The following is an 18826-nucleotide window of genomic DNA, read 5'->3' on the forward strand; positions in this document are numbered from 1 at the left end:
ATCACTTGTATAAATGATTGCAAAACAAACACATAAATTCATATAAAACATCTGCATATATAGACCACTGACAAACCCAGAAACTAAAATTCAATTTATATGAAAATCATTGTGTCAGATATATTTAGCAAATGCAGAATAAGTAGAGAGAGAGAGACCAAGTTTATCGTGAAATATTAAATATCATAGAGGTCCAATCAACTTTGACCACATTCCTCTCTGTAGTACCTGCAATCTGAAATTCCTCTCTGTCCTACCCTAACTATACTTGATCAACAATATTACAGAGAGATTGAAAAAGCAGGAGGCCTCTGCCCAGGAACATAATTCACATTTGAAATTATTTGTAACTCTTCAGGTTTTAGAATCAGAGAATATTACCTCCATGAGAACAAACAATGCTGCAAAGAAAAGGAGGGTTGCCCACTCAACTCTGTTCAATATCATCTCAAAATCATGGATGTCTGCTAGCACTAGCAGCCAAATGGCTCCCAACATGGCAATCCAGCCTGCATGAGAGAAAGAGAGAACAAAACTTTACACTTCACAAACTTGTAATGTGCTACCAACATATAAATTACAGTATTGTCAAAGTTTTTGCCACACTTTTTTCTCTGACTCTGGAACAGGGAACGTTTACAGATACCACACAATGAATGGTTTCTGCTTTCAAATTAAACTAAAATATAAAAAAAAAAAGGTAAATAAGGTAGAGTTGGGTTACCCCAATAATCAATGGCTTTGAATAACAGAGAAACCTTTAGGTGTTTAGGAATACTGAAGGATTCTGCAGCTTCTGAAAGGGGACTGCATCCTTGGCTTCCTGCTCTAGAAGATAAACAGAAAAGTTAAGTGTCCTTAGAACCGATGAGGGACCTAGAGCAAAAGGGACTCTCTTCAGACAGGATCTCTCTATACATCCTGAAGTGTTTAATAATACGCATATTTAGGTAACTCAATGAGAGAAAATACAAATCAAATGCACATTCAGCCAGAGAACAGCGAATCTCCTGTCCGAGCAAGGCCCACTTTCTCTCTGCACAGTTAAAATGCCTTCTAGAGCTGTTTGATCCCTCTGGTATATTTATCTTAAAAAACAGAACGGGATTTCAGACAGGAAACAAAAGCAGGTTGGGTGGGTTTTTTCCTCAGAATTATGCTCTTCTTTCTGCCTTTCTTATCTATTTTTTCCCTAAATAGCAGATTTATTTTTTCATACAAATTAATAAGATACATAATTTAAGGGGTTTTATAATGGCATAGATATAATGCCTTCTACCTTTTCAAGTTACTGCTCTTTTTGTTGTGAGTGTTTCATGCACCTCACCCTATTTGATATATTCATAGTCAGAAAGTGATGGATTCACAGAATTGCAGAAAAAGTGAGGAAGAAGAATCCTTGCTGGCAAAGGACTTTATCTCGCAAACTTATAATCAAATACCAAATGTGACATAGGGAGAATAGGCCCCTGCTACTAAGTAGATAGAGGAATAAAGTGAGCCGTCTCCAAAAGCCTTCAACAGCTGTAAGGAAATTCAGAGCCATAGACTGATTCATAAAATTTTAGGCCATTCAGCTTACATCTTATGCATAAGTGGTTTTCCATTAAGTTAAAATAAGAACATACATTTTAAAATTAAGATATATTCCACTTAAATACTATCTAAATATAAAAGAAATAAAGACACCAAAGGTTCAGGAAGCTGTAAACATTAACTATTTTCAAAAAAAATCCTATACAGTGTCACATCGTGTTCACTAATCAAAGAATGCATTATACTCTCTCAAGTACATTTTAGGAGTTTTCAGTGACACACTACACTCTTTAAATGAGAATTTCAGGTTAAGTGTGATCAGTAAGGATCAGTGCAGGCAACTAGACCTGAACTATTTGAAACCATCTGAAAACTGAAACCAGCAGCACAGGAGTGAGTCACTGTGGCTGGTCATTTTGGTGAGGAGAGCTAAACCAGCTAGTTTGACACTATCTCCGGCTGTCATGTGTACAGACTTTGCAAAAACAGTTGCAAATGACAGGGACAGGAGTGCTTCCAGAGTTCCCAAAGCAGCAGACGAAAGTGAGAACTATCAGTTTCTGTCTACCATGTCTCTTTGATAGCAAAGTTGATTTGCTGTTTTATGAAACAAAGGGAATCTGTTCATGAAAATTAAATAGCTATTTGCTCTGAACACAAAGAAAGGGGTTATGGAAATGCAATGCCTAGTTTTCTTCTGATTGTTGTCTTGGCTGATTTCTGAATTCCAGTAAAGAACAGTGGGCTCAACTCTGTCTTAAATAAATAAAGAGGATGGCAATTCCTGTTAGTGGAATACTGCAAGGGGAAGTAGGTATGTGCAGATTTGAAGTTAAGTAGTAGAATTTTACTGCTATTTTATAAAAGTGTGACATTACATTTTCTCACACATATTTTGTATATAAGTACAATGACATGAAGAATTAAAGAATTACTCAATAGTTCTACAGCCATCTGTGGTAATATCTTGGTATTTTTTCTATGCTTCTATCTCCAATGAAAAAAAATCATCTTGAACAAGCTATATGTAGATAACAATTAATCACTAAAATTAATGAAATATAATTGAATTGCAGGAGAGGTGGACGGAGCCAGGCATTTTCTGGCACCATGAGTGTTACCAGCATGCATTAGCTTCATGCAAGCAGCTTTGCATGAGGAACAGCAGCAGGCTTTACAATATTGTTCTCTGGGGTTACAGAGGGAGGTGTCCTCCTGCAGCACTTCAACAAGTACAGCCCTCCAGAGGGAAGTTCAAACACATCAGCTGCCAGTTCTGGCTGTCCAGAGCTTATTTCAGTCTACACACATGGTCTGTTCAGAGTGCATTTGCTCTCCTTGCTGTGTGTGCAAAGAGGAGATACAGTCACTCATCTCTCTGAGGGAGTGTAGAGGAGAGGAGGAGGAGGAGGAAGTCTCTTGAGGAACCTGGGGGACTTCATGCGAGATTTTTCTTCACAAGACTGTTTAGTACCACAGTTGGACTTCAAGCATCCCACAGCTGGACAAGAGTAAAGCCTTCTTCTGAAGCCTGGAGGCCACAGTAGTTCACGTGTGCTATGATTGCTTGGTTACCTGCTCTCAGCTGAACTGCTTGTCAAAGTAAGCTACAAAATTAGGGACAGCATGCCTTTGTAAGTTGGCAGGTTTGCTAAAGCTATTCCAGGGCCTTTCTAAGTATGTTCATGACAGTGAACATACTGTATCGGTGTTCTATGCATTTGGGTAGCTTTGCATTTGTCCTGGATCCAATCTGAAGCATTTTTCTTCACTTTGAAGAACTGAAAGTACTAGACTGCATTAAAGATTGGTCATTTCCTTCTAACTTCCTGGGTCACAAAAGAGAGCCATGAGGAAGAGAAACAGAAATGATTTTTAAAAATAACTTCTCATTACTATAGTGAAAGCAAAGCCCATTTACAGTTCCACAGACCGCTTTCTTTACTGCCTTTTAGTGCCCTGGTTTCACAAAAATTGATTTACTGGAAATAGAACTTGGAGAGAAACTGAATCTAAATTCCATTTCTACCTGTTGAAGAGGGTGACAGTTTCTATTTATTTTAGGAAAAAGAAAATGAAATTTTATTGTAAAAGGCACCTTGCAAATTTATAATCCATTCTTCATAAGAAAAGATTTCCATGTCTTCTGCTTGGTGCCAGAAAAAAAGTACAGTGGAAATAGCTTGAGTGCTTTGCTGTCCTCATATTCAGTAGGAAAAACCACCTTTGGAACAATAAATAGCTCATGATCAACAGAACACAATTGCAATCCTACTCAAAAACCCCTTATTTTAAAATAATCAAGCAGAAGAACTTGCAAACATAAAACAATCTAATAGAATCAAATAGAAATCTAGAATTTGGAGGTAGGCAGGAGAAAGAGAAAGAAATGAAAGAAAAATTACTGTGCAATTTGTAGGCCTTTCAAATGCTCATTAAGAATAATTTCTATTCCTCAGCAAAAGTAATTTTGTCTGACTTACTGCCAGCTGAAAAGCATAACAAGCTTCCTCCAAACAAAGTGAAAATGTGGACTCTGTAAGTTCACCTTACATGCACAGAATTTGGGGTAATGTATTTATGAACACTGAGGGTACTTTTTCTTTTCTTGACTTTTCCGGAATATTTCACTTTTTTGGAAACTGAAATGACACTTGAGACATTTGCACTGAAAACCAAAGTCACTCAGTGAGATCATTGCATGATCAGTGCTGGCCTGGGCAAAACAGCATGCTGTTCAAGACGGTGCAGGATAATACCTTTGGTAGGAAGAGATAAAACTGTAAAAATCCAGAGTGGGAAGCAACTGGGTGCCAAATAGTCCTGCAGAAAAGACTCAAGAAATGCAGACAATCACAACTGAACCTAATGGTCCACTGAAATACAGAACCAGGACTAAGAATAATAAATTCTGTGAAGCAACCTCTGTTCTCCTCATCCCTGGTAAGCTCTGAGAATATATACTGTAAGATGCATACCCATTAAGAAACCTAAGGCAGAGAAGTAAGCACAGTCTGAAAAGTTGACTTTTGAGGAAAAAGTTAAAGAATCCAGGATATTTAGCTCAAAGATAAGATGATTAAAAGGGTCCTGGTAAGTCTTTAGGTGAATGCCAGGCTGCTCCGAAGGGCAGAGAGCAACCTGTTTGTGGCAAGCAGTAGTGGGTAGGACAAGACAGAGTGAGAAGGAGCTGTAACAGCAGCAAGGAAGATTCAGGCAAAACAATATTCAGCGTCAAATATTTATAGTGGCTTAGAAATAAGTGGAGTGTTTTGGTTTTTTTAAATCAGCTTGACCAGCTTCTGCCAAATGAAAATATAATGCTCCTCTCTGCAAACAATGGGAGGGGAGGGATACACTGATTTTTTCTACATTTGTCCCTGAGAAAAGTATGATTTTCATTTTCTGTACTCTTTAAAATTTTATATTTGTCAAAAAAGCCACAGCCACTTTTTGTGAACTGCAAAAACCATTTTAAGTCCACAATGGTTTACAGGCTTAAGAGCTAAAACATATTTGGCACTTACCTTTGAATAATTATTTACACAGCATGGTAATGAATATATGAGTAACATCTATAACTGTGTCCCAACAGCTTAGTCAGAAGATACCTAATTAGCTCCACAACCCCTCAAAATGTAGCCTAAGGATGTATGCCAGTTCTGAATATACCATGGTGTAATTGTGATGTTATGCAAAGTATATGCTCAATCATTCTCTTTTAAAAGCATATAAAAATATTGAGGTGAAAAAGTTAAATCAAAGACATATTTCCAGTAGTGCTTGCTCTACTCAAAAAATATGTATCATCTGGAGTTCTGAATGTAAAAGAAAATGTTCCGTATTTTGGTTTATTTTATCAAGCATCCCTGAAAACATGCATTTTGAAATTTTGCTGAATGTTTAGAAGTAGTACTTGCTGTCCACAGATGAGCACTGTTTTATCTTTATTATTCTTTTTTTTTTAATAAACTTAGCTTCTCACAAAGCAACTTCCTAGTCTTTTGAGCAGCCTCTTTTCACAGGCTTAGCTTCATAGAAATCATTTTCTGTTCTGTGTTATTTTTAGCACCACAGTTTAAGGCTGCTCCTTGGAGACAGAACTGTGATGGTGACAGAACTGTGATGATGACAGTCTAAGACTTGCACCACACCAGTAAATGCTTGGTACAAGAGTAATAAAAGAATACATAAAAAATTAGTGGAAACTATAACCCCATGCAAGGTAAAAGAAGCAGAAACCTATTCTGCAATTGCAGCAATAAAAAACAGAAGTGTAGCATAAAACAAGAAGGCACAGGACTGGCTGCTCTGTAATCCCAGATCAGCACATGTGGTGCGTTAGGAAGGGATGCTCTGGAGTTTGTTGCATAGCTGTAATATTATGAAGTCAGAGTGCAGAAATCATATTCACCATTGTATTGTAATGTCAAGACCTAACTTCATTAAGTCTTCAAACACAATTTCATAGATAAGATAGAATGGCATTCAAAATAGAGCACTGTAAGAAAGAAACCCTGGGTTAGAGATTGCTGTTAGCTAGGCACTGCATCTACAGGGAAGATGTACTGACAGATGTATACCTGTGTATACCGCACCAACCCATGAGTCTAAGAAAGTACAGAATTATCTCGGTAAAGGTCACTACAAACAAACACACTCTATTGCCACAGATTGTTGACTCTTTGAACCTAAAATAGAGAAGCTGAAAATATCAAGATAAAGGAAAGGTCAGCTTTTCTAGAAGTGAGTAATAAAGATCGAAGGCTGCGATGGCAGACACAAATGATACTGGTTCTTAATTTTTCTCAAGTGTACAGGCAGCTGCATGGACAGGGGATATTCTCCATACATAACTACATGTTTATAAAGAAAACTGAGCTATTTCAAGGCAGATTTTTTTGAAAACTACCCTAAAATAAATTAAAACTGTAAGGACCATGAAAAGCAGATTTCTCTTATTTTCAGAAGCAAAGTGTTCTGCTGACAGGGATGAGTAACTAACATCTGGACCAGTCTTTCTAAATCCAAGTCAATGCTGACTGCACTGATTTAGCTCCATTCCAACATTTTCATTAGATTAATTGTCAAATTTACTTTTAACTCTTATTCATGTACACTATATCAGGAATCTATTCAACATGACTGTGAATCAAAGATGTACGAAATCTCTCAAACACAATTATGTCCATTCTCATTTTAAAACAACAATTCGCACCTTCACAGAGCAATCAAGTCTCTATACTACATACTCAGAGGCCAGAAGGTCAGTCCCATGCAGAGTTGTTCTGGACCTCAGTGTAGAAGTGCTAGCCAACCTAAACCAACATCACTGCATGCCAGAACAGTGAACAGTAAACAAATGAAGCACAAGCAGGGAGTTCAAGAGCACTGAACGAGGGCAGATATATCTAACTACACTGACAATAGGAGCTGATACCACCTGGGGGAAAGGGCTGCAGAGCAGCCCCTGCAAGCACAACTGCAAGGACCCAGAAGAGTCTCCAGAAAGGGTTGAGGACTTTCAAAGAGGACTACCTAAACCCATGTGTTACACTCTGGTCCAGAAGCTACTTGCTTTTACCAGCTGTACACTTTAATTTTGGACTTCAAGAGATTTTATCCACATGAACCCTTGCAAAGTCTTTGATTCTTTGATACCTTGAGTTCACATCGAGAGAAAAACTACATATTTTTCTCTAAGAGATTTCTTTTAATTTGGTGAGAAAAAAGGTGTTTTGTCAAGAAGGGTCTTATAGACATAACATGCAAACCAAGGAAAAGCATTTCACTATAACAGTACAAAGAACTCAATTCACAGAAGCACTGCACTTAATAGCAAACTATAAACTATTACTAGACAACCACCGACCCAAACTTAAGTGAATTACCACAATTTGACTACAGACAACAGGTGTTTAAATTTCCCACAGGAGTAAAGGAAGAGAGATTAAAAGGAGAAAGAATAAAAAGAGAAAGAGAGGAAACATATTTACCACTCTGGAGGTCACATATTGACAGGTCAGGAGGGCAGAGGCCAAGAGGATGATGGAGACCATGTGCATGTCTATTTATAGACTCTGGCTATTGTGGCCATTCCCTCTAAGCAGGACCTTTGGTTCACTGCCACTCACTGTCCCCCTAGCCAAAGTGAGGGGTGCCACAGCCAATTGGAGGCTCCAGGGGGTGTGTTGTGGGCAGGCCACCAGGCAGACCTTATTGACAACCCAGCCACATGGCTTTCTCTACCATGTGCTCTGCATGGACTCGGCCATGTTGGCTCCAGGCCCAGACCTAGCCCTTCCCTCACCCCTCACCCCCCTGCCCCGGTGGTTTATTTGACCCATCAAACAATCCAGTGAGATATGAATCCAGTCTCTGACACCGTGGCTCTAATCTTACTATGTCTTAGTACATTAGGCTGAATGGTCTTGCAGATGCTACAATTCATTGCTCTATTTACCACTGTCAGATCAGGAAGTAAAGAAACTACTTTAGTAACAGAAAGCAGCATCATAGCTTTGTGTAGATGGAATGTTAATGGAAAACAGTAAGGAAAGAATGAAATTGCCACAGATAAGAGTCCACAGGGTGAATAACTGCAGTTAAAAGGGATACATAAGATAATAAAGAGCAAAGGTTTATCAGTAACTCAAAAGTGGTTAGTGACCACAGAATCACAGAATATGATGAGTTGGAAGGGACCCACAAGGATCATCAAGTCCACCTCTTAGCCCTGCACAGGACCATCCCCAAAAATCACACCATGTCCCTGAGAGTATTGTCCAAACACTTCTTGAAATCTGTCAGGCTTGGTACTGTGACCACTTCCCTGCAGAGCCTGTTCCAGTGCCCAGTCACCCTCTGGATGAAGAATCTTTTTCTAATACTTACCCTAAACATAAAATAAAAGAAAAAGGAGCTCTGCATAACATGGCCTACCAAACAAAGAGAAGTCAGTTTAAATTAAATGTAAACAATTATTTTCCCACTTTTCCAGTATTTCAGTCACCATTTTAAAATGTTTCAATAATGCACGATACAGCTAGTTACCATAAACTGCAAAAAGAGAGCTTCAGACCCTCAAAAGTAGCTGCAGACTAAGTCTAAAGTCAGAAGATAAACCAAGTGAATTTAGAGGACAAGAGGAAGTTTTGCAAGAGAAATTAGATTTAACTACATAAAAAATTGTCATCAAACAAGATAAACTTTGTCTGTAAATATTGAGGGATTTTAGATTTAGAGTAAGAATGATGTGGAAAATTTTAGTCTTGGATGTTTACTTGACAGATGTGGCATCGAGTGCTGGTTATAGAACTTGTCCTGCTACCCAGAAAGGTCTTAGTGATCATGTTAGCTAAATGAATAAAACTATAATTTTTTCTAAGTTCCTAAGTTTGAGATTTTTGCTAACACTGCTTTAATCATACCAAAGCTGAAACCTAGCTGAATTACAGCTGTTGATCAGCTCTACTGATTATTGATCAGCCCCAAAGATTATTTTATGGGCAGATGAAGGAAATTAGCTTGAATATTGATATCTAAAGGATCACAGACATCTTTGTCACCAAAGACACCAGAATGGACTTAGACTGTAGCATTAAGATATTAACCCCTCTGCAGAAACAAAAAAATCCAAGACAGCTCCCTCAGGCAAGCAAACGGCAGTCCTAAATTATGGAAGAATTCAGTGAGTCCAAAAAGTCTCTCCCTGTCTCCTTGCTTAAATAATTCATCAAAGGAACATGAGAAAAGCCATGGATGGTAACACAATAGGTTCACCTATGCAAGAGTAATGCCTTCAACAGGGAAAATGGTGGCAATAAGGTGGGAATTAATATGCAAATAAGACAAAAACACAGTTGTATTTCTCCTGGCATACTGTCCCAGCTTCCAGCAGTCTGCAGACAAAATAGAGACAGTATCTTTTCTCTGAAACAGGCAACATCTCTTTTCCCTTGGTCTTGAAGCTTGTTCCTTGAATATGAGAGCAACAGAATCTGCTGCAACCATATAAAAGGAGGAGATGACCTTCCCCTTTAACGGAAACTACTGAGCCTGGACCTGGAAAAGAGATGTCCAGAGGTGGAAGGGAGAAAGAGCAAGGGCATCTGCACAGAGCAGGCTGCCCACCTTGCATGCAGAGATCACTGAGAGGGGCAGACAAAAGCAGGGCCACAGAGGCAATGGATCCCTCTTCATGGATACTAGAAGGAACTGCACATAATTCATAGCCACTCAACTACTCATTTAACTGACTGAAATCAAACAAAGAGGAAGGATCTGCCCCACAGAAGGAGAAGGAATTGGGCTACAGATTGATTTTGGTATTCTTTCTGGCCCAGTCACTTTGAGCATCCCCCATTAAAACAAACAAACAAACAAACAGCAACGACAACAAAAAGTAGCTTAAATTTCAACAAAATTTTGCTTTATATTACTTTTAAAATCTTTTGTCTCTTTTGGGGGATCTCAATATAGTTCAAAGCTAGACATACCTGCCTAACAGTTAAAGTCAAAACTGGAGTCTGGTAGAATCCTCAAAGGGGCTTTACTTTCATCCTTTGTCATCTTTTCTCAGATGTTTTATCAATGCTCTATCAATAGAGTTCCATAGGGCCAAAAGAAAGCTCTCTAGAAATCTGAAGATTTGCAGTATCTGTTTATTTAAAGTCTCAGTACTAATTTTTTAATAACACAGATATTTCATAGAATTAGACTAAGTAAATTGATGAACAGGTACAAGAAAACTGAACAAGAAAGAGTTCTGCATTTTAAAAGGCAGCTAAGTATGGAAGTTTTATTATTTAAATTAAATGTCAGTACCTTCAAATTATATTAATGATTCAAAGTTCATAATGAAAAAATTGTATCAATGCGGGGGACTGATAAAGAATTCTAAAATCTTTCTAATTCACTCTACCAAATGCAATTTAAAGTTATTAAATTTCCAACACTTCACCCTCTATAAATCATTATTCTAGTAGAAAGTTAAACACTGAACTAGAATCTACTTTCATTGTTATGAGAAAAACATGTTGAACAAATTTACCCGAACCAACAGAGCAAAGATTTAGTGTATATTAGGAAATTCATTTCCATGCACTGGAGAACTAAAATCCAGAGACTCAGAGTGGTACTACTTCAGTAATGATAAATAAGTGACAGCTATCACCAAGATAGTGGAACTGGGGAATCAACAATAAGAATCCATAAACCTGTAAATTAATGGAACTTGTAAACTTCTCAGTAGAAGTTTACGGGTTTCATTAAATGTTAGTAGAAATTATGTGTATGCTTTAGTAACACTTATTCATTAATCTAACAGTTTGCCATGAATGCAGAACAGGGAGAAATTATACAGAACACATACAGTCCTATTTACTTTCAAGGTTGTTACTCAGCTACTGAATAACAGAAACCCATGCTGCCAAACATTCCATTTGTTTTCATTTATTTTACTGGCATAACATAGGACAAAAAATGATCACTAGTTGTTATGTTTCTTCTAGCATTGACTCCAACTGCTTTGCAGTTTTGAAAAAATATCTTACCAAGAGCATATGCAAGCAGGGCTGTTTGATCTTTACTGACTCTCTGTGGCTTTTCAAAAGTACTTAGAGATGTTAGGTTTAATTCAAGAAATCCTTTATGGTTCAGTGCCACTTATCTGAGGCAGAAAAGTAGGGGTATAAATTGGTTTCTTAAATTGTCGATGTGAGAGCCTTATGTTCTCAGCCACCATGATTTCAAATGCCCTCAAATATCTTCAATTTCTGCATTTTCCTATACCTTATTAATACAGCACTTTTGCTGTTATAATATGTCAGTACCCCTTTTAACTTCTTAACAGCCAATAATCTTTATGGGCTAACATTGCCCATTTCCATGACAAATAGTCTGTCAGCAGCAGATGTGGAAGGTCTTGTTTACAACCTGATTACCATTGTAGAGCTCTAACTGGCTGTGTATTTTGCACAGAAAAAATAAATGTCAATATATTGCCTGTGTATATGAATATCCAGTCAATGATTTATTGATTATGAGCTATTCCTCTTCAAGACTGTTCCATCTTTCAGCCACTGAGGTGGATGTACCTAGTGGGGAAATTCAGATTGCATGAAGAACATAAATCTGAAATTCCATAACTTTGAAGTGCTTAGCAGCCAAGCAGACAAAAAGATCAACTTTTTATTGGTCAATGCACAGGTAGGTTTTATTACTGTCCTTCAGTTAAATGTGAGATTTGATTTGGTTCTCTTTTCAGGATATGCAGATCTTGTCCTCATACACATATACAACTATCTGTATAAAAACTTCCGCATATGTCTATATATAGAAAGTATGCATACAACTACTTTTATTTCACACAAATACAGTGTCTTCCTGGTTTTATGTTGGCAAGTGATTTATTATGGTGATAAAGTATTGGAGACCAGAAGCTACACAAAGAGCTCTCTATACATAAGTATTAATTATAATACTTAATACACTTAATAAGCTCTTTATACTTCTTTGTTCTTCCATGAAGTGATTATTTCCTGATCTCTCTAATGCATCTTGGTCATTCACTCAAATGTACAGTGCAATGATGCCAAGGTCAAATTTGCTCATTCAGTAATGTTTAGCCAGCTTATTAGTATCAGAAGGTCTGGAAAATGAAGTCATGAGCACTCTATGTTATTCATCCTGGGGTAACTGGGATGTGACTGCATTTTGAAAACCTTTTGAGAAACTGAATTTGAAAACCTGTTCTGAGAAATTACCGTTCTGATTAACCTGGTGGAATTGTGAGGCCAGAAACATATGAAAAATGGCTTTCTGAAAAGATCTAGAAGGCCCAGACTCAGAAAAATACATCTGTGCTTTTTTCAGAGAGGTTGCTTCTTTTACTTACATAGAATAAAACTATGAAACTTACCAAGATCTAGGTAGATCCCTGGAACAAATGAGTTGAGAAAAAACATAAGGATAACACATCCCAGCACAGTCAGGCATTTGATAAGGAGAATTTTGTCTGTTATTCTGTGCTGTAGACAGACAGAAAGGAAAATAAAATTAATAACTGCTTTAAAGAAGGAGCTATCTATTATGCACAGAGTTCACAAAAGCATGTGTGAAGTGCAAACTCCTAATCCTGTATTGTATACTCCTCTTCAGTATAAAATAACAGAACTACTTAAATAGTTTTTGCAAGTATGCATCTTATGCATACCTATGAAAAACAAATATGTGCCCCAATGTATTTTAAGAGATACAAGTATCTAGCACCTGCTGTATACATTCAGTTGTGTTCAGCCACCCCCAATCACAACCTCATTTCACTAGAAATGCAATTCCTACCTCAGAAGGCATTCTAAGCACTCTGTGGTATCATGGCCCTGCACAAAACCATCCTTTTTTTGTGTGTGTTTTGAAAACCTATAAACTACCCTAGAGGTCAAATCTTTCATGCCCCCTGTACAACTCTTACAGACATGCCAAGCCCATCATCGCTATGGAGTTTCTACACCTCTGTGGCCAGCTTCTGCTTCCCTGTGCTAATCCTCTTGTGGCCTCAACTGTCAGACTCAGTGCTTCCCATTGTGTCTCTACTTCTGTGCTCTGATCTCACTTTCATCACCAACCCAGGGAATCACCTTCTCCCAGACTGAGTTCCTCCACTGTTTAGAGTTTAAAGCTCTGCTAAAATCTCTGTGCTTTTAAAAAATTGTCTCTTATGCAATGCCTTGAAAAAGGTGTAAAACTTTGTAAGAAAATCTGTTGGTTTTGCTGTGGTTTGGTATGACACCTAGGACGGGGGTCTCCCAGTCAAGGACTTGAGCTCTCAGAAACAGGTCTGGATTCATTAGTGATGCCAGTGATGTAGAGAGATTGTGACATTTACACAGTTAAAGTTAGGAGACATTAATCCCACTGCAGAGTTTACATCTCCTCAGTTTCATCATAAAGACTTAGGTGATATGAATGTGTGCTCAGCCAAAAGAACAGGATTTATCCAAGTCATTTATCCCTTCTCGAATAATAAAAGCAGTAATGTCACACACAGTGTAGTAAATTAGAGTCAGCACTGAGTACATTAGGAGGAGTGTAGTCTATCATCATTCATCATCACCTTAAACAACCTATTGACACTTTCTGAACCTTTCTGGACACAGATGAAAAATTTAAGAAAACAGTGATGAATCATTTATTGATTCCTTAAGTTTTATTTTTCTAAGGAACAAAAGTATAAAACCTAACAAAACCTCACTAGCAACAACCTTGTCCCACTGAGAAGCCAGCCCACCCTGCCCGCCAACTTTTCTGCTACCATGAGAGTTATTAAATTTCCATTAGATTCAAAGCACTATCTCTATATAAAGGCATAACTTCATTTACGTGAATACTGAGAAAAACTGCCATCTACTTACTTTTTTCTGAAGTTCCTGAATATTTGTTTCCCAGTTTTTATCTTCTTGTGAAATTTGTCTGAAAGAAAATGACACCTGCTTTTTTCCAGAGTGCCAAGAGTGTTGGAATAAATCCCTCTTATAACATATACATCACCTCTTTCCTTATGGAGTTACTCATATTACAAAGGAGTCACAGCCTTCCTACAACCAGCATCAAAATTCCCATGAGCATTCAGTTAAGACTCCACTCTGTAACAAGCTCCACTAATACACAAACCCTTCTGTTCATGGAGAGCCACAGGCTGGGAAAGAGCTAGACTCCAGGGTATGGACCTTAGCATAGGATCTGGCTATCTGCAATATGTAGTTCCCTTAGTAGTTTCAGGAGCTGATGTGTGTCACTTTGCAGTAAAACAAGGGTCATGTGCTAACATTAACAAGTCAGAACACATATGTTTCGCATTTGCATTTTATAATGAAGTTTTTTAAGATCCAAATAACTTCATTGCGTTATCAGCATAGTCAAGCCCTCCAGCAAAAAGCCTTGGGGTTTGCAGTTCAGGAGCACTGTTGTTAATGCTAATGAATTTTCACATTGCTGTAAATGTGCTGTGCTGGAGGAATCCCGATTTTCAAGATTGAATACAAAATTTTTATTTATATTTCAGAAGTGTCTTCTTTAGAGTATTGTAAAGTCTAATAATCTGCTACAACCTTTTGAAAAGGAGGCAATTTTAACAGCCTTTTTTATCCTTAAGTATTAATACTGTCACTCAATTCAAAGTACACAATATCATAAAAAATAATGTAAACTATCTTATTACTGGAATAGTTTAAAAAATAATATTTACATTTTCTTGCTCATATTAACATGTTTATTAATTAAAAGTAATTATTACAGTTTCACTTTAGTCAATTCATATGCACGATATTTATCACTGCTATTCTCAGTAATCGAATTCCATGGCATAACACCTGGTTTTATCAGAATGTAAACAAAACAAGGTTATAATTTTTATTAGTCCTAGTTCATATAGTCTTCTTTTCTATACATAAACAGATAATTATATCCACACTCAAGTGCACACTAAAAATTTGATTATGAAATAATTTTAAAACACAGCAATTCACTGGTGACGTTTTTCAAACTCAACCATTCATTAAAGAACACTTGAATTTTTCAGTAAAAAAAAACAAATTACAACATTTTACTGCACTGAAGCCACAACTGCAGAGAAAAGTGTAATGACATACTTGTGATCTTTTTAAACCAAAATCTACCTGAAAATTCTAAGTCTTTAAATTGGGGTTACATTGATATATATTTTCTGGGCCTTACACATCGGTTTTGTCCTAAAATACTTTGGGTTTTACTGAGGCTGAAGGTGGCTTCATATCTGCCCCAACATCCATATGACCAAGACAGCTAAGAATATAGGTCTCATCCCAGTGAGGATGCCTGGTCAGATATTACTGAAGTTACTAGGTATGAGCCCTGGGCTGGTCGAAGCAAACAGAAATGTTACCCCTGATGTTAGCAAAGCCACACTATCATTGCTGGCTGTAGACTGAGATAAGCAGGAGATAAGCATTCGTTGCCAATGCAACGAATGGCCTGTGCCTGCAGCTTGTCCCCTCCGAGGATTGGAGTAGGAGAGGTGGGACATGTTTGCCCTTGCTTACCTGTGAAATGTCCTCAGCTTTTTCCTCAGGAGCATCTCCAGAGTCAGCACCTTCTGCATCAAGAGGCATTTCACAGCAGTCTCCTCTCTGCTGGCTGGGTTAATGCGCAGTGCAGTCAGTCTCCAAACATAGATCTCGTGTTTCAACTCTGAAAAGAAATAAAATTCCTTCAATGTATGAGACCAGAGATGCACGAAATATGTGCCATGTGCCCCGGACTCAAAGCTGTTTCCCAAAAATTTTCCACTTAGGAAGCTGTTTTGTCATTTTTTTTGTAGAGCTAAAGGGAATGAAAAATAAATACAAATTTTTAAAAATTTTAAATAAATTAATCACTAAGTCCTTTCTCAAAAAGAATAAGTATTGTCTTCAAATGTCTGCAAATGCCTTCAACAAGCTTTAGGATTAAAATCGTAGCACATTCATTTTTCATCAGAAAATAAACTGTCAGTATACATTAACATACTGCTAGCAAGATACTAGTTCACTTTGTAGTTAGGCATTACAGCAAAAGCTCCTTCACTGCATTCAGAAAAGACAGCATGCTTGTATGTTCATACAAGCAATTTTATCGATGTAAGGCAAAAGTGAAATTTGGCAGTGTCTAAAGGAATATTGTTTAATAATATTTTATTGGTTTCCTAAGAGGATCTAATTCTTCGGCACTGAAAATATGTGTTAACACAGCTACCATCACCTTTGTGCTGACCTGGATGGTCTCTGATCCTGGGTAAGTTCAGGCAGACTGATTAACACTTTGAAATCAGACTCCAAAATCTTGTTGGGATTTTCAGTCCTTTTTGATTATTTTTTTTCACAGAATGATCAAAAAACATGCATTCATGTTCAAAAGAATGTTAAACTGGGCAGGCTGAAAAAAAAGCTTTAAATTTTACAGGAAATCACTAAAGAAACAAAAGCAGAATATTCATTCAGAAACTGTCTGCACAAGTGCTTCCTGTTGAAGCAAGAAGATGTTTCCTCACCCTTCTTTTCTATTCCACTCAAATTTCATGTTGTTGAAGACAATGTGTCAAGAATTCAAGGCTTTATATTTTAAGATCCATATTCAATCAGCAAATTGCTGTTATCCTAAAATATCACAGAATCAAGCAGGTTGGAAGAGACCTCTGAGATCATCAAGTCCAACACCGCTGTGGTTACTAGACCATGGCACTAAGTGCCACATCCAGTCTTACCTTAGAAACCTCCAGGGACAGTGAATCCACCACTTCCCTGGGCAGCCCATTCCAATGGCTGATTATTCTCTCCGTAAGAAATTTTTCCTAATGTTCAACCTAAACCTCCCCTGGCACAGCTTAAGACCATACCCTCTTGTCCTACTGCTGGTTGACTGGGAGAAGATGGATGTGGAAGTCATGTAAACAAACTATAGGTGTTATTTATAAAAAAAATAAATGGTGTAATAACAAGACAAATTTAAACATGTTTTGATGTAGGCAGTGATGTTAATATTTTCTGCTGCAAATCCCTAGTGGTTCATGGTATCTGTTATCAAAACGAGTACTAAATATGTTTAATTCCCCACCTTCATGACTAAGTATTTATAATGATAATACAGAGTGAATCATGTAAAGATTGACCATGAGAAGGAATTATACCTGACAGAGCTCAAACATTTAAAAGCAAAAGTGTGCCCAGAGTCTGCATAGTTGAAAAAAAAAAAGGTATCTGAACAAGAATTAACTTACATTTTGTATGGTACGTATCTATAGATGAGCACACATCAGTCAAAGTGGTAATGTTTGCCTAAGTTTTACAGTGCAAGAGCAGAAATATAAATTCACAGTATTGAAAACCCAATGACTATCCTAGGTTATTAAACAACTACTGCTCAGCTTCTTCCCAGAAGAGATTAATAGCTGAACCACAGATATCAAAAAGGTACAGAATCTACCACTTTCCTTCATAATATGTTTGGTGATCCTTGACAGGAGCATAATCTGACACAAAATTATATTAAAACATGGATAGGTCCTGCTTATCAAAGGATCTATGTCACTGTGTGGAGATGCTCTCCTGTCACCATTTACTTTTGCATCAACATTTGTGACACACACAAATATATAAGCAGTAATTTTCCACTCTCTCCCAGAGGAAAAAAAAGTCCTTTCTGTACCTCTTTCTTATGTTGTTTTTGAGTCAGTTGGACTATAGCTTTGAAACTGTCCTCAGTCCAAGAGAAAAAGTGTAGTTTTGTCTTTTTCTCTGTCAAACACTCATGAAGCATGATCATCCAGTTTGCTATTCTGCTTCCCTATAGCTTGTCTTTGCTGCAACAACTTTTCTGATGACATCTGTTCATCCTGCCATAGCATTTCTCCCCATCCTTTCCAAGTGAAATTTCACCAAGGGTTTTGCTGATAAAAGGAAGTTGAGTCATTCACCATCTCACTGAGGTGCAAATCCCCAACAATTATTTTCATATAAAGTATCTTTATCTTCTCTCCTTTAGAAAGAGGCAGCTATCATCACTGTATCTGTGCCACAAAAAACCAGATGGAGTAGAAAGCAGCATGACTTGGCATTGGAAATTCCTGTTCCACATCTGAAGTGCCCTGGGGCTAATCTCTAAATTGAGCGACATTGGCCTGGTGCTTCCTGGTCTGTGTTAAAAACTATACTTGTGGCATATATACATGGCTTTGATCATGCCTTTATGTACACTATGCTTGATTTTTTAGTCATTAGTTTTCTAAACATCCCGAGTATGTGAACAACTGACCTTCTATGGAATTTACTTCAGCGCAGACTATACTTTGAAAATGAGAACAGTTGATACATCTTTTATGCTACAATTCCTGTTGCAGTAATAATTTGTGAAGAGATTTTCTAGGTCATTCCATGGAATGTTTCTCATATTTCTCTTTCATGCACACTCTTATTGTAATAGCTCATTGTGGCATCAGGCGATACATATTTATTAGCAGTAGTTTTTGATTTGAAGGAAATATAATGCAGTATCTTGAAGTCAGCATCAACACTGAACATGGATAAAATCCTCTGAGTCCTCTTGCTATACTTTTCCCATTTTATGTCTGCAAAACCACTTAGGCAGCAACCCCCAGAGTTTTGGAACATCTGATATTTTATGACATACTATGTTACACATGGACAAGGGCCTAATGTAGCTACAGAGTCTTATCAATCGCTTTGAAATTATGGCTAAAACAGCACAAGGGCAGTATTTG

At 37.4% G+C, this 18826-nt stretch overlaps 1 protein-coding gene across 1 annotated transcript in view; it reads right to left on the reverse strand.

The window, feature by feature from the left end:
• Positions 1-18826, reverse strand: part of OCA2 (OCA2 melanosomal transmembrane protein) — a 202147-nt gene that overhangs the window by 76769 nt on the left and 106552 nt on the right. The window contains exons 16-19 of the mRNA XM_039388832.1: positions 15615-15762; positions 13950-14007; positions 12458-12566; positions 382-509 (exon numbers count right to left, since the gene is read on the reverse strand). Coding sequence (XP_039244766.1) covers positions 382-509; positions 12458-12566; positions 13950-14007; positions 15615-15762 — 443 coding nt within the window. The remainder of the gene's footprint in view (positions 1-381; positions 510-12457; positions 12567-13949; positions 14008-15614; positions 15763-18826) is intronic.

The sequence above is a fragment of the Pipra filicauda genome, unplaced genomic scaffold, assembly GCF_003945595.2.
Source record: "Pipra filicauda isolate LSUMZ 115617 unplaced genomic scaffold, ASM394559v2 scaffold68_size4259465_pilon, whole genome shotgun sequence".
In the NCBI taxonomy this organism is placed as follows: domain Eukaryota; kingdom Metazoa; phylum Chordata; class Aves; order Passeriformes; family Pipridae; genus Pipra; species Pipra filicauda.